Source organism: Trichechus manatus, unplaced genomic scaffold (genome assembly GCF_000243295.1).
Source record: "Trichechus manatus latirostris isolate Lorelei unplaced genomic scaffold, TriManLat1.0 scaffold00002, whole genome shotgun sequence".
In the NCBI taxonomy this organism is placed as follows: domain Eukaryota; kingdom Metazoa; phylum Chordata; class Mammalia; order Sirenia; family Trichechidae; genus Trichechus; species Trichechus manatus.
Window position 1 is genome coordinate 21,925,656 of NW_004443938.1, and position 17,202 is coordinate 21,942,857.

The 17,202-nt window shown below is 37.6% G+C and overlaps 1 protein-coding gene across 1 annotated transcript; it reads left to right on the forward strand.

Moving 5' to 3' along the window:
- The first annotated feature begins 567 nt into the window (after positions 1–567).
- Positions 568–16,706, forward strand: NUP43 (nucleoporin 43). The gene is made up of 8 exons (XM_004368835.3): positions 568–1,039; positions 1,359–1,481; positions 2,346–2,423; positions 3,585–3,765; positions 6,067–6,202; positions 6,873–7,024; positions 10,955–11,077; positions 16,276–16,706. The coding sequence occupies exons 1-8, from the start codon at positions 920–922 to the stop codon at positions 16,503–16,505; spliced, it is 1,143 nt and encodes a 380-aa protein (XP_004368892.1). The 5' UTR covers positions 568–919; the 3' UTR covers positions 16,506–16,706.
- Positions 16,707–17,202: the final 496 nt, after the last annotated feature.

The window sequence follows — 17,202 nt, forward strand, 5'->3', positions numbered from 1 at the left end:
GCAGTTTGAACCCAGTAGCCATTCAGAGGGAGAAGAGACCTGGAGATCTGCTTCCGTAAAGATTAAAACCAGGAAAAAAAAAAAAGCCAAACCTATTGGCATCAAGTCATTCCAATTCATAGCCACCCTATAGCTTTGGAAACCCTGCGGGGAGATTCTACTCTGTCCTATAGGGTCACTATGAGTCCAAATCAATCCGATGGTAACAGGTTGTTTTTTTTTTTCTTTTTTTCCTATTAACCAAAAGCATAGAAGAAGGAGCCTATAGCCCTGATTCCTGGGCTGTTGTTAGATATCACCAAATGCATTCTTTATTATATACATGAATGAATTGGCCAAAGTTACATAGCTACGCAATGGGCGTCAAAACTAGACCTGGAGTCTTCAGAATTCCAACTCCAGGCTCTGACAGTGGGTATTAACAACTTAGAAGCAAATGAAAAGAGGAAGAGATTTAGAATAATAAGTTGGTGTATTAGTGGAGGTACTTCCATGAGAACGTAAAGGTTTTGAATCTTTTTTTATATGCAGTGAAGTGCAACTGAATGTTTAGATGTCCCTACAAGGTGGTTTCTCTTGCATTGATTTTGTTTTGCAATATAAATTTGTTTTATATTGCACAATTATTGCACATATACATTCTCTAGGTGTCTCTATACCGATGTTGCAGGTTAGGAGAAGGTGTAGTACAAGGGTCAGGGCACTCTCGTGTCTTTGTTAGAGGGCAGTGAAGACTGGCGTTCCGGCTTCCATCCGCCTGGGGGCTGGGCTTGTCTACACAACCCGCGCAAGAAAATTGGCTCTCCGCAGCCACCGTCCTCCTCATAAGGCCCAGGCCAATCAGAGTTCCCAGAGGAAGGAGCTGGACTGAGGGGCGCTCGTGGTGCTTCTTGCTGTGTCTGCTGCGGTTGCTTTCGGCATGAAGGAAATTTATGCTAAGTTTGTGTCTCAGAAAATCAGCAAAACCCGCTGGCGACCAGTGCCTCCGGGGAGTTTGCAAACAGCGGAGACCTTCGCTACGGGCTCTTGGGACAACGAGGTACCCCCGTTCCCGGGGCGGGAGCCCCTGCCTCCCTCCTGTCTCTGGTCTGGGGAACCGCGCCCCGGGCCGCCTGCGCGCGAAAGTCCTTACTGGCCCTTTTCGCCCTTCCTTAACCTCCACCCAGTCCTGGTCTCGGTTGCTCAGTAGCTCAGAGCCAGCGATGGTGTGCCTGACCCTCGTATCTCCTTGTGTTTTAAAAGCTTACCATACCTTTTGTCTGAGATGATTTTCAAGCAGAGTTGCCTGAAGGCAGTAAAAATATTAATTTCCGAAGTTGGCGTTTCTTTAGTCTCAAAATAAAGCTTTTGCTTTACAGGAAAATTATGTTTCGTTGTGGTCAATTGGAGATTTTGGAAACTTGGACTCTGATGGAGGGTTTGAAGGAGACCATCAGTTACTGTGTGATATCAGGCACGATGGTGATGTAATGGATTTACAGGTACGTCTATGTAGTAGCCACAAACGAACTTTTAAAACAACCGAGAGTATTACACTTAGAGATGCAAAGGACCTTGAAATCTGTATAAACTTGACAGGAAACAGAGTTCTCTGTGGCTTAAATGATTTGCCCAACATCACATAGCCACTTAGTGGCAGAATCAGGACTTAGGAAGGAGATGTGGATTTAGTTACAGTTTTTGTTTTGTTATTAGTTGCCTATCTACTGTGATGCGAAGCACTGTTAGGAGATTTACATAATGAGTTAGTATAATTCTGATTGTGTGCCTGTGGATAAAGTATTCTTTGTTTTACCAATGAGGAAACTGAGACTATGAAGATCTGTTGAGCATGTACTTTGTGACAAACAATATATGAAGCACTTTCCATGATTTTGCTTTTTAAATTCAATCTCCTATCAAGGATTAGTAGTTCTATTTTAAAGATTAGAGAACTTTCTGAATTTGGCCCAAGTCTCAAAACCAGTAGTGGTGCTGCCTCAAATTCTAATGGTGGGACTGGAATTGAGTATTCAAATTCACGGCTTCAAAGTTCCTCCATTTTATTCTAAAGAAAACTTTTTCACCCTGAGAAGATATTTTTCTAAAGGTTTATTATGGTGGTCCAGAATTGAATCAATTACAGGTTAAGGAGTTTACAAAAAAGTTGCTGTTTATTTTGTATGAAAATACCTTTATTTGTTATGATAGTTTGGCTTTTCAAATCAATCATCACATTTTATTTGCTTGGCGTTTACAAGCTCTTTTTAAAATTGTAATAGGGTTCATTCTGATTGAGTTAAGAAAATGGGCTTCCTTCCTACTGATATTTTTGAATCTATAATAAGCAGAATTTTTTTACTTAGTTTTTGGACCAGGAAAGAATTGTAGCTGCTTCATCAACAGGATGCGTAACAATTTTCCTTCACCATCAGAATAACCAGGTAAAGAACTCTGTTTGAAAGCTGAATTTGTGTTTTAATTATTTTTAGGAAGACTGTGCTTAGTAATTACACAAATAATAAAATGTATAGTCTGAAAACATGAAAGGGGAAAATATCACTGTTATATTACCAAACTTTTATTGGATTAATTTTAGAACCATGGAAGGTCCCTAGATGGCGCAAACGGTTTGCGCTCCACTGGTAACCTAAAGGGTTAGTGGCTCGAACCTGCTCAGTAGGAATACAGAAGAAAGGTCTGTCAATCTGCTTCCATTAAGATTACAGCCGAGAAAACCCTATGGACCAATTCTACTCTGTGACATATGGGTTGCTGTGAGTCAGAATTGACTCGATGGCAACAGGTTTGTTTTATTGAAATTGGATATCCCTTACTTTGTTAAGTAAATTATCTTAGTTTAAACTTAATATTACCAGGTGATTTTACTGTAATTCTGCTTTTTAAAGTTCTTTTCTAGAAAGAAAGAGTACCTTCTAGCTCAGATGCCATGAAGGAGAATAGGAACAGCTATTTTGCTTCTGTGGATAGAGAACCCAGGGTTTAATTAGAAGAGAAGATATGCTGTATGAAGACTTGACATTTTCTCAATGCCTTTCTTGTTTGCTAAGCCCAAGAGTGCTGACCTTCCGAGTGCAGTGGGGAGGGCAATTTTTAAAAATAGCCCCACTTGCTGTAACACAGTTTTAAGTTGCTGGAAGAGAGTGCTTATGTAGGTTTTGGGATTAATAAAGGTCAACTTGTTAATAGGTGTGCCTAGTAAATACGAGACTCAGATATCGTTAAGTATTTTTCTTGATGGAGTCATTCAGAAAGAGCTATAGAGATTTATTTCTTAGATATAGACTAATTCCCTTAAGAATTTAAAGAGTTGCTTTTGAACACATAATTACTTAATACCAAAAAACTATTTCTTCAGTGAGATAAATGTGGGACATTATTAAACAACATTTCTTTTGAATCTAATTCTGTGTATACAGAGCTTTGATGAAAGTAATTATTAGACTTTAGTACAGGGAAACACAAAGGAGGGGAGAGTTATTCTTTTTCTAGAAGAGTGTGAGGAAAAATACCCTTGTTGGAGAAAAGTGTTCATTTTTAAGAACTTTGCTTTGGTTAATGGTGTCCCCATGTCTTATACCTAGACTCTGTCTGTCAGCCATCAGTGGACAACAGCTCACTGCCACACTGGTCCAGGCGGTCCTTCCTGTAGCGGCGCACCATGTACAGGTGTTGTGTGCAACAACCCAGAAATTGTCACGGTTGGTGAAGATGGCAGAATAAATCTCTTCAGAGCTGATCACAAGGAAGCTGTGAGAACTATAGGTAAGAAAAATCATTATATTTCTTTCCCCATCACATGAGTAAACACAATGCACAGTGTTTGAGAGAGAAAAATATACAAGGCAGGATCTCTTTATCAAGGCAGTATGTTGATAAGGCTCATACGAATGAGTAGAATAACATGACCACAGAGGAGAGAGAAGTCTTTTTATTTTTGGCTGGAAGGGATTATCAATAAAGCATCAGGGAACACGTGGCAATGTAGGCTATGGATCATAAGCAATACTAAAAGGATGGCACATCAGACAAAGGGAATGACATAGAGGCGGGATAAGGCTATTCAGAGAATGACAAAAAATGTAGTTTGACTTGACTTTAGATAGATATGAGAGATGAAGCAAGAAAGGTAAATTGAGGCCAAGTTATGAAGAGTCTCTAATGCAAAGCTATAGAGTTTACATTTTGTTAGATGATCAACTAAGGAGCCATTGAAAGTTTTTGAGCAAGGGGGTGATAAACTCGGTGTCACGCTTTAGAAGGGTTATTCTAGTGTAACAGTTCTCAAGTATACTTCACATTTTTTAATAGTTCACCACTTTAAACGTCTTGATTCAGAATCTCTAGAGGTTGACCCAGTGGTTCAGGTTTTGTTTGTTTGTTTGTTTATTATGGTCTTTTTTAACTTTACAGATAATTCTGAGGCACACATTTGTTTATTTGTTAAGGACCATTGCCTCGTGGGAGCATGGAAGGGTGTGACTAAAGGAGAAGGCCTGAAGCTATTGTTGTTTTGTTATATAATAGGGACTCTTGGTCCAGTTGGTTAAAGTGCTCATGTAATCATGGTTTTGATATCTCTGTGTGTTGCAAAAAGAAGTCTTGGTGCCCACAGACTGCTTCACAAATCCTACATTAACAATGTCTATCATGTATTTAATTAACACTGTGATGGGATACAGAAGAAATATAAGACGTGGCCCCATTGTTATAATTGTGTTGGAGAGTAAACGAAATTATTTCTTTCATAAGGATCAGCACAAAACTGGTTCCTATGAGATGGAGGTTAAAGATGTCCCAAATGTCCAGCTTTTCCAAACTGCTGTACCACTCCATCATCTTTAACATCAACTACTCTCTCTACCCTCAGTACTCTCCCTCCCATCTTTGGGTTCCCTAATTCACTGTAATGTCTCAGAACTCACGAACCATATAAAGGAAATGGTTCATGCAGTTGTGGAGGCTGGCAAGTCCCAAACTCGTGGGTCAGGCATAGGCTTCTCCCTGGCCCTCAGTCTCTGCCCAAAGGCATTCAGCTTTCTCACTCCATGGGCCAAGAAGCTCACTGTGCCATCTCCTGCTGGTCTCTCCTTCCTTGGTGGTGGTGGGCTCTTCTCTTACCAGCCTCTAGGGTGGCTCATGTCAAGCCCAGCGCGATGGCAAAACTGATCATCCCTTTGGTGGGCCACAATTACCCTATCACACAGTCCCACCCAGTCACCTGGATGGGAGTTTTAAGACCATGGCTAGAAAGGCCACACAAAAAGCAATCCATTACACTGCAGGGAGATACACCAAATATACATGAAACAGTTGGTAACACAAAACAAAAATCTCTAAGTATATTGCTGAATTACATGGTATAAGCTCTAAGAGAGAGAGATAAATTGACAGATAGATTGCTACCGTCCAGTTAACCCTGACTCATTGTGACCTTATGTACAACAGAATAAAATGTTAGTCCTGCAGCATCCTTACGATCGGTGGAATGTTCAAGTCCGTCATTGTGGCTATTGTGCCAATCCATCTCATCAAGGGTCTCCCGCATCCTTGCTGGCCATAAGCTCCAAACACTTGAGGAAATCAAAGAAAAGGACCATTATAACAATCAGAAAGGACTTCATGGAGCAGGAGAGGGTTGATGACCATAAAGATGAATAGATTTGGGATGACTGAGCAGAGTAGTACAAGGTCAGAGTGAGCTCTGTAGGAAGTACTGGGATTTGGCCCAATAGACTGGAGGTTCTAGAGTAAGGACTAGTGGGAAATAAGGGTGGATACAGAGGAACTTAAATAGTTATCTCATAAATGCAGGCTGACAATGTAAAGATGAAATACAAATACGTGAAATGCAATCCTCTGGAAAACAGTGCAAATGTCCTGTGAGTGATAACTTTTCTATCAATGGAGAGTTCATTTAACATGTATATTACTGTTCATTTTCTGTAGGAATTAAATAAGTATTTTAAAATTCACTTGTAATTCATCTAATGGAAGGAATGTGATTTAAGATTTTCATGGAAAAAAGACGCTCATTAACACGCGCTCTACGTTATATATTTGTAGACAATGCAGATAGCAGTACGCTACATGCTGTAACCTTCCTTCGAACTCCTGAGATTCTGACAGTAAATTCAATTGGACAGTTAAAAATATGGGATTTCAGACAACCAGGAAATGAGCCCTCTCAGATATTATCACTGTAAGTTTTGATTTGTCGGTTGTTTAATGCAAAATTAATTGTTTGCTTGTTTGTAGCAACTGACTTTAAACCTTATTAATTTTAATTGCACTTCAAGAGAATGATTCCTGATAAAATTTGATCAGAGCAAATATAACTTGATAGGCTTGATACTACCGTGCTGCCTTAGCAAATATTTGTATTCATTCAGAGCCTTTATCTCTTTGATGTTTATATTATTTAACTGAGAAACTTATTTCTGCTTATTAAGTGATTCTGTTGATAGTGGGTATAATATACTCTAGATGTGATTAGGGAAAAAAATAACTGAAAAATATTTATATAAACTGTGTATTAAGTAAGGTAACAGTAAAGAATATATAGTTGCTATATAATGTTTAAAAAAGCCAAAAAAATGGAATGTGTTTTGCACATCTTACCATCAGATTATACTGCTTCCCATGTCTCCATATTGAAGAGAGGATGAATAATGTTGACTTTTAAATCCAAGAAATTCTAGAAACTTAGAAATATATTTAATCTAGTCAATATTTGACATGATTCGGGTTCAACTAGTAGTTCCAACCACAAAGTTACCATTTAGTTACTAGGATAAAGCATGTTTCTAAGGTTATGCAAAGATAAGTTATACTGTACCACATATCTGATGTCATTATATCTCCCATAACAGGACTGGTGACCGCGTGCCCCTCCACTGTGTTGATAGACATCCCAACCAGCAGCATGTTGTAGCTACTGGTGGCCAGGATGGAATGTTGAGTATTTGGGATGTTAGACTAGGTACTATGCCAGTGTCTCTCCTGAAGGCTCATGAAGCTGAAAGTAAGTACTGTGGACATACAACGTTCTTGTTGAGTGATTTCTGTAACATTGTAAGCACCTTTCCATAACAATGCATGTAGATAATTTTCTGTCACAATTTTTAATAGCTGAGAATTGTATAAATTTACAATAATTAATTTCTTTTTATGTGACATTTAATTTTTTTTTTTTTTATTGTACTTCAGGTGAAGGTTTACAGAACAAATAGTTTCTCATTAAACAGTGGTAAACATACTGTTTTATGAAATTGGTTAACAACCCCACAACATGTCAACCCTCTCTCTTCTCGACCTTTTTTTTTTTGGTGAAAATATACAGAACCAAAGATACACCATTTCAAAAATTTCTACATGCATAGTTCAGTGACATCAACTACACTCTTCGAGTTGTGCTACTATTCTCACTTTAGATGAAGGTTTACAGAACAAAATAGTTTCTCATTAGTACACATGTTGCCCTGTGACAATGATTAACAATCTCACTACACATCAACACTTGATATTTAAATTCTTTAAGGTGTTTCATTATTATATCCAAAACTGCAGTGAATATCCTTACAGATTCATCTTTGTGCACTTGTTCTCTTAGGATAATTTTTCAGAAGCAGAATTGATGGTCCAAAAGTTTATGTGATTTTAAAGCTGCAATACATGTTGTCAAATTGTTCTGCATAAAAATAATAGTGCCATAGGTGCAGTGGTTAAGCATTTGGCTACTAATCAAAAGGTCTGCAGTTTGAATCTACCATCCGCTCCTTGGAAACCCTATGGGGCAGTTCTACTCTGTCGTATATAGTCGCTATGAGTCGGAGGTGACTCGATAGCAAAGGGTTTAGGGTTTGGTGTGTGAGAGTGCCCTCTTCCCATGCAGATGTGGCCATTATTTTTCGTATTTGTTACTCTGTTTTGTTCCTCAATTTATTATTGTCTTTTTTTTTTTTTTAAACAAGAACAATAGATATATAGCCTATTGTCTAAAATTTTCTGGGGTTTTTTGGGTTGTTTTTGCCTTTTGATTTTGGTGGGAAGTTTTTGACTGGATAGGAATTTTTCATTTTATCACTTCTGTCTTTGATACCATGCCAGAATATCATGCCAAATTCTGATTTAAGAGAAGTTTGTGTTAAGCTCTACTTGAACTAAAAGTACGAAAGAGCAAACATTGAACCAAAAGTGAGACTTCTCTGTTTAAGTTTCACGTTATTAACTTAGAAAAAGAAATGACTTTAGATTATGTTTATATTCAAGAAGCAAATAAAAGGATACAGAATTGTTTGTCTCTCCCTGGTATAGCTCTGCCCTGGAGAACTAAAGAATAAGGTATGCCTTCATAGATTCTGATGTTGGTAGTAGAATAACAGACTTTCAGATGTCTTACCATCCCCCTTTTAACTGCCAGTCTGTACTGTTAAACAATCCATGCAGAATACAGTGGTTTGTAGTGTATTGCTTTAAATTCATCCTGACTTGTGGCTAGAAGAAAAAAAATGAACTGTTTTATACGGGTTTGTTTCTAATTTGAAAATAAATAAATACATAAAAATCTATATTTGGGCAATCTCCTCCTGCATCTACCAGGCTGTTTTGTTTTACTTTTTTCTAATGAAGCAGTATGAGTATAATTTCTTCAGGGACTCACCCAGAACACTGTCTCCTCCTGAGGAAGATGACCTTTTTATGTTTTGTGACATAGTATTTAATTATGGAATCTGTCAGAATGAAAATTGCCACCTTATAAACATGTGCTATTCACTTTTTATTCCACACCTTGGCTAATTTCTATGCTGATTCTTCAAGGTCACCTAGCCTAGAATCACAGAACCCCTGTTCACTGACTACCTGTTTTATCCTGGCTAATCACTGACTCCCAGACATCTACCGGCACACAAAGTTCCCTTAAAGTTTAGAGCTTGAGGGGGACCCTGATCCCAATTTGGCTTCTTAAAAGCCCTCGATCTGAAACTGGATCTGGATTCTTGAAGCATCTCCAGGCTTAGCTTGCTAGGAGCTAGTAGCTATGTCTGTGATAAAGGCCAGAAGTACCGAGACTCCTAGTGTGAGCCACAGTTGGACTTTGCCTCTTAGAAATTCATTTGTATATTCCTTATTCTTTTTTTTTTTTTTGGTCCTTCTTTTTTTTTTATTTTATTTTATTTTTTTTTATTGTACTTCAGGTGAAGGCTTACAGAACAAATAGTTTCTCATGAAACAGTAGTACACATATTGTTTTATGACATTGGTTAACAACCCCACAACATGTCAACCCTCTAACTTCTCAACCTTTTTTTTTTGGTGAAAATACACATAGCCAAACATACACCATTTCAAAAAATTCTACACGCACGGTTCAGTGACATTGACTATGCTCTTCCAATTGTGCTGTTATTCTCACTTTAGATGAAGGCTTACAGAATAAAATAGTTTCTCATTTAACAGTTACTACAAATGTTGCCCTATGACAATGGTTAACAATCTCACAACACATCAACAATATCCTTACTCAACCTTGGGTTCCCTATCACCAGCTTCCTTGTCCCCTTCTGCCTTCTGGCCCTTGTCACTGGACTACTGTACCTCGTTAGTCTCATTTGGTTTTACGGGGCTGTTCACTCCCAGGCTGATATTCCTTATTCTTTTTATGGTCTTCTCTCTCAGTCTACCCAGTGATACAACTTTTTTTTCCCATGTAGCAAATATTTATTGAGCACCTACTATGTGCTAAGCACTGAGTGAGATGCCGGGTATACACTGTTCTTTTTGTTTTTTATTGTGGTAAAATATGTATAACAAAACATTTGCCATTTTAACCATTTTTAAGTGTACAGTTTAGTAATATTAATTACATTCACCATGTTGTGGAACCATCACCACTATCAATTTCCAAAAGTTTTTTATCACCCCAAACATAACTCAGTACCCCTTAAGCAGTAACTCCCCATTTCCCCCTCCCCCCAGCTACTGGTAACCACTAATAAACTTCAGTCTCTATGCATTTACCTATTCTAGATACCTCATATAAGTGGGATCATACAATATTTGTTATTTTGTATGAGACTTACTTCACTCAGCAAAATGTCTTGAAGGTTCATCCATATTGTAGCATGTATCAGGACTTCATTTCTTTTTATTGCTGAATAGTATTTTATTGTATGTATATACCACATTTTGTTTATCTGTTCGTCAGTTGATGGACATTTGGGTTATTTCCATTTTTTGGCTAATGTGAATAGTGCAGCAGTGAACAAGTGTACAAGTATCTGTTTGAGTCCCTGCTTTCAAGTCTTTTGGTTATATACCAAGCAGTTGAATTGCAGGGTCACATGGTAATTGTACGTTTAACTTTTTTTTTAACTGAAATTTTTTTTTATTTTGTTTTTGTTGTTGAGAATATACACAGCAAAACATACACCAGTTCAACAGTTTCTCCATACATAATTAAGTGACACTGATTACATTCTTTAAGTTATGCAACCATTCTGAACCTTGTTTTCTGAGTTGTTCCTCCCCCATTAACATAAACTCACTGCCCCCTAAAGTTCCTGTCCAACAATGTAACTTTCATTCATTAATGACACAGGAATTAAGAATAAGAGAATTGACCAATTTGTAATAAATCTTCCTCAGAATTACGCCATCATAATTTTCCATTTTTAAAAAAGTAATAGATCAAATGATTAGCAATTACTTTCATTCTTTTTCTGGTCCAATGTACAAATAGATTTGCTTGACTTCTTTATCCTATCTACATGTTATGGCCATTTGGAGAGTTATAGTCTGTCTTTTCTTTAATTCTGAGGCCTTTGATTTTCATAACAAATTTGGGGTATAAAGGTATGTCATGAGTATTAGAAGATAGCTCCTGAGACAGGTTTAATGTTGTTTGTTCAGCTAATCTGCACAGGAATAAAGCTTCACTGTTCTTGTCTTTTAGTGTGGGAAGTTCACTTCCACCCATCCAACCCAGATCATTTATTTACTTGTTCTGAAGATGGATCCCTCTGGCATTGGGATTCCTCTACAGACGTGCCTGAAAAGTCATCACTCTTTCACCAAGGTAAAGTCTTAAAGAAGAATCTTGTGTTGTATATGTTATTATACTTCTAAATATGAAATTAGAAAGTCTCATACTTTTAACGTTAAAGAACTGCCTCAGGGTAAATTCTGGTATTACAGAGCTTGAGAGGTCTGACTGTGAATTACTTACCGCTATATGGCTAATGATTAGAAATGCTATGAGCTGGCTAACCTCACAGCAAAGGTTAAATATAATTTTATTTATTTTGTTGTTGTTGAGTATATACACAGCAAAATATACACCGATCCAACAATTTCTGCATGTACCATTCAGTGTCATTGATTACATCCTTTGAGAACAGCTAAGGTTCTTATTTGTGAGTGCATTGGCATTGGCCCTCATGCCATGGGATAGGCATTGGCAACTCTTTTATATTGCATTGCCAAGACAGGGTGTATGGCAAGAAGAAAGCTAGTCTTTATGTATTGGGGTACTGGTTTCACCTCAGCTTAAAATACATTTTTTCAGAGTTTCCTGTTTTGAAGATTTGTCTGTGGTTCCGAAGTTCATTTATTCAGCAAATGTTTATTAAATGCCTGCCATGTGCTAGGCACTCTTCTAGATGTTGGGGTCTACAACTGTGAGCAGAACAGAAGGTCCCTACACACAAAGAGCAAATATTCTAGCAGACCATAAATAAACAGTAAGGGTCCAATCAGGAAAATAGAAACTACCCTAGATTTAGAGGGAATTGGTTTCACATGTGTTAAAAGGGCTGGAAGACCAAAAGATGCTGGAAGAGCAAATAGGAAGAAAGGGTGATGCCCAGAAATAAAAAATTGCTAATACCCCTGCTGCTGCACTGTTGGAAATGCTATCAAGGTTGATTCTGGATCAGCAGAAAAGGTGCCACTTCAACCAAGACTGGAACAACTGCCAACGCTGTCAATGCCAGAAATCCAGAGTAGGAAGAGGGCTGCTTCTCCCTCGTCTGCCTTCCACTAATCCACCAGTACCTCCCATTGGTAGGGTCCATCTGGAAGGCAGGTGGCAAGGGAGCCTGGAAAATTGAGTTTGCAGACTCCCAGCTCCAATACATAGTAGAGCACAGAAAAGTGGGAAAGGGAACTGAAAGCAAAAAGGGAAATAACTGGACCAAATATAGTGGTAATAACTGAAAGAAGAGTAAAGTACATAAGAAAATAAATAATAAAGGCCAGGGGCAAGGGGGGTGGTGCTCTGGTGGGAAGTATAAGGAAAGGCTACTTGATGGAGATGACATTTGAGCAGAGACCTGAGAGAAGTCAAGGTGTAAGTCACATGAAAGCATTCCAGGCAGAGGAAACATCAAATACCAAGGTCCTGAGACAGGTAGAGAACAGTAAGGAGGTGAATGGGGCTGCCATTCAGTGAGCAGGGTCAGGGAGTGATAGGAAATCAGGAGAGATAGCTGAGGAACAGATCTTGTAGGATTTTGTAGGCCACGATAAGGATGTTAGATTTTATTCTAAGTGTGATAAGAGGCCACTGGAGAGTTCTGAGCAGGGGAGTGGTGATACTACTTAGATTTCAAAAGAATCACTCTGACTACTGCGGAGAATGGACTATAGGGGAGGGATGGGAGATGTGGAAGCAGAGAGACCAGGTAGTCTTATCAGACTGGTTCTAATATGCTGAGTTTTATAGTATTCAAGAGCACTGTAAAATATAGGAACAGTAAAGGATAAAAAAAACTTTAAAAAATTCTAAAAACTTCTCCAGAAAAATGCTGGAGAAGTATGGAATGTGTGGAGCGTGCATGTACATCTATGCTACCTTTGTTTTTGGAGAAACTTTAAGGATTAGCTGAGCACTTGGTTTTTACTTCCTCCCCCATCCTACGTCTTACATTTGAAATGTTGCTGTTTGAGGTACTTTGGTTAGACTGGAAATAAAGCCATTTACTATATTACTACAAGGCTCCATATTAGACACTGAAAAGATAAAACAGCCTGCTCTTAAGAAGTACATAATTTAGTTATGGAGAAGAGGCATGAGAAATTAAATCATAAAGTATGTTACAAGGTAGTAAATTAATGATACAGACAAGTGTTGAAGATTCCAGGAAGGAAGAGAGAAACCTGGACTAGAGGCTTCAAAGGCTTCTTAGAGAAGGAAGTTGAGCTGGCTTCCAAGAATCAGTAAGACTTAAGCCTACTAATCTTTAAGCTCTAAGACATCAGGGACTTTGTTTTGTGTTCCCAGAACCTAGCATGGAGCCTGGCACATAGTAGGTACTCAAATGTTTGTTGAATGAACAAAATCTCTCCTTATTTGATACGACAGAAAGTTGAGGGGGAGGAAAATTGGAAATAACTGCTCAAATATACTGCTTCTGCCTCACTTAATTCTATATTAAGTGCAGAGTACTGTTAGAGGTAAAAGTTTATAATATAGTAATGTTCTAAAAGTCTACTTAAAAGAACATTTATCTAAAAAAGAATAAGAATAAAAGGTCTAAAGCAAGCTGATTATATTTTTAGAATTGTCTAGAAATATGTTCAGAAATTCTCTCATGATTACTTAATTTTTTATTATCCAAGAGTTTATATTTCTGTGTATTTAAATTTTTTTTGTTTCTTTTTTCCTTAATTATTTTACTTGGCTTCTGGCCATTTTGCTACATTTCTTAGACTTTCCCTTGAAGGATGAACAGAAAACAGGGTCAAAATTAAATCTGCTTTGTCTAAAGGCTTCAAGTTTGAGATTCATATTATCCCATGGAAATTTGCATATTTAATTTTACTGAATAAGCCTTTAATCAAAAATGATGATGTGTCTTGTATGAAATATCTAGAATAGGCAAATGCATAGAGACAAAATTTATTAGTGGTTACCAGGAGCTACGGGGAAGAGAAAATAGGGAGTTATTGCTTAATGGGTACTGAGTTTCTGTTTAGGGTGATAAAAAACTTAGATAATAGTGATGGTTATACAACATGGTGAACATAATGTCATTGAATTACACACTTAAAAATGGTTAAAATGCTAGGGGCCATAGTACATGGCATAAATACAATACAAACCGTAACAATGCACAAACACCAGAAGATAACTAGATAACTGGGAGCTCCTAAAAATTAAGTACTTGTGCTCATTGAAGACTTCACCAAAAGAGTAAAAAGAGAGCCCACAGACTGGGAAAAAATTTTTATATCTGAAACAAGGGTCTAATCTCTAAAATCTATAGAATACTTCAACACCTCAACAACAAAAGACAAATAATCCAGTTAAAAAATGGGGAAAGGATATGAACAGACACTTCACTGAAGAAGACATTCAGGTGGCTAACAGACACATGAGGAAATGCTCTTGATCATTAGCTAAGAGAAATGCAAATCAAAGTACAATAAGATAACAACTCACCCTGACATTACCGGCACTAATCAATAAAAGCAGAAAATAACAAATGTTGGAGAGGTTGTGGGGAAATTGGAACTCTTACGCACTGCTGGTGGGAATGTAAAATGATAAAACCACTATGGAAAACGATATGGCATGTCCTTAAAAAGCCAGAAACAGAAATACCGTATGATCTTGCAGTCCCACTCCTAGGAATATATACTAGAGAAATAAGAGCCATCACACGAATGGACACATGCACAACCGTGTGCATTATAGCATTACTCATAGTAGCAAAAAGATGGAAACCTAAGTGCCCGGCAACAGATGAATGGATAAACAAATTACGGTACATACATACAATGGAATACTACACAGTGACAAAGAATGATGATGAATCCGAGAAACATCTCACAACATGGATGAATATGCAGGGCATTATGCTGGTGAAATAAGTCAATCACAAAAGGACAAATACTTATAAGACCACTATTACAAGAACCCAAGAAAAGATTTACGCCCAGAAAAAAACAATATTTGATGGTTATGAGGGAGGGGGATGGTAGGGAAGGGAAATCACTAGCTAGATAGTGGACAAGTGTTAACTTTAGTGAAGGGAAAGACAACACACAATACAGGGGAAGTCAGTACAGCTTGACCAAGGCAAAGTCACAGAAGCATCCAAACACCTTGAGGAACTGAGTTACTAGGGCTGAGGGCTGGGGATGATGGTCTTGGGGGACATCTAGCTCAATAGGCTTAACAGTTCATAAAGAAACTATTCTGCATCCTACTTTGGTGAATAGCATCTGGGGTCTTAAAAGCTTGTAAGCAGCCATCTAAAATACATTTATTGGTCCCATCAAAAAGGAGAATGAAGAAAACCAAAGGCACAAGGAAAATATTAGTCCAAAGAACTAATGAACCACATGAACCACAGCCTCCACCATTCTGAGCCCAGAAGAACTAGATGGGGCCTGGCTACCACTGCCAAACGCTCTGACAGGGATCACAATAGAGTATCCCAGAGAGTGCGAGAAAAATGTAGAATAAAATCCAAATTCACCCAAAAAAAAAAACCAGACTTATTGGTCTGACAGAGACTGGAGGAATCCCCAAGACTGTGGCTCCCAGACACCCTGCTAACTCATAACTAAAGCCAAAAATTAGACAGGCGTATAGAACAAACAGGAGCCCTGGTGGCACAGTGGTTAAGAGCTAAGGCTGCTAACCAAAAGATCGGCAGTTTGAATCCACCAGCCTCTCCTTGGAAACCTTTTGGGGCAGTTCTACTCTGTCCTGTAGGGTCGCTATGAGTCAGAATCAACTCAGTGACAACGGGTTTGGTTTGGTTTTTTAATAGAACAAACAATAATACATGTAAGGAATGTGTTTCTTAGTTAATCAAGTATACAAGACCAAATGGGCAACACTTGTCCAAAAGCAAAGACAAGAAGGCAGGAAGGGACAGGAAAACTGGACAAATGGACACAGAGAACCCAGGGTGGAAAAGGGCAGGGAGAGAGTGCTGACACATTGTGGGATTGCAACCAATGTCACAAAACAATTTGTATATACATTTTTTAGTGAGAAACTATGCTGTAAACTTTAACCTAAAACACAATACAATTAAAAATTTAAAGGAAAAAAATAGTTAAAATGGCAATCTTTTGGTTATATATATTTTACTACTAATTTTTTTTAAATGGTGTGTGATGATGTTATTGTCAGTCTGCTATTCTCAGAATTTAACAAATTTAAATAATCACCTTTTTAAAGTGTCCGTGGAACTTTGGGTGTGTACTAATATAAAATTAGTCTTGAAAGGGTTTTATTTTTCTCTTTTTTTCTCCCAGGAGGAAGAAACAGTACTTTTTTATCTCACAGCATTAGTAACCAGGCTAATGTTCACCAGTCTCTTATAAGTTCCTGGCTCAGCACTGATCCTGCCAAAGACCGTATTGAAATCACAAGCTTGCTTCCCAGCAGGACTCTGTCTGTTAACAGTTTGGATGTTTTAGGTTCTTGTCTTGTTTGTGGAACTGATGCAGAAGCAATTTATGTTACTAGACAACTTTTCTCATGAAAATATTGTAATAATACAATTTCAGGTAAAACGTACAGTTAGACTTTTTAATTCCAACATCTATGCAAAATTTTATTATTGGAAATATGAAACTTACAGTAGAAACATCAGTAAACTATTGTTAATGTTGATGCCCAGAGTCCACTCTTGTTAGTTGGATATTCCTGTAATATAGTTGAAGAATCTGGTAGATGCCTAATGACAAAAGAATTTGAAAGTATGGAAAAACATCAGAGGAATCCTTGTGCTGATAAAATACACTGCCTTATAACAAACTATAATTGACAGCTCATGGAACCAACTCGTCAGTTTTAATGTTGGAGGACTTAACACTGTCAGACCACCAGCTGGTTCCTATAATTTTTATCAACAGTATGTGGGAAATATCCCTTCTTGATAGCATAGGCCAATGTTCATATTTATTCTCTTTATTGCAAGTATTTTTCTTCAGTGCATCCACATTTATTTTCTTAATAATTTTGATAAACTTTGAAAAAATAATTGAGTAGAGCAAAAGTTACAAATTTATAGTCATGTTTAAACTTTTTAAAATGTGAACATGTTTTGGCAGGTTCCCTTATTGCAGTAATTTTCAACAAAACTCTGTCAACTGTTTAGACTCAAATTTATCTCGGAGAGAAAAAAGAAAAATGTTTTTCTCAGGATTTTGTTTAGTTTTAAAACTTAGTTGAAAACT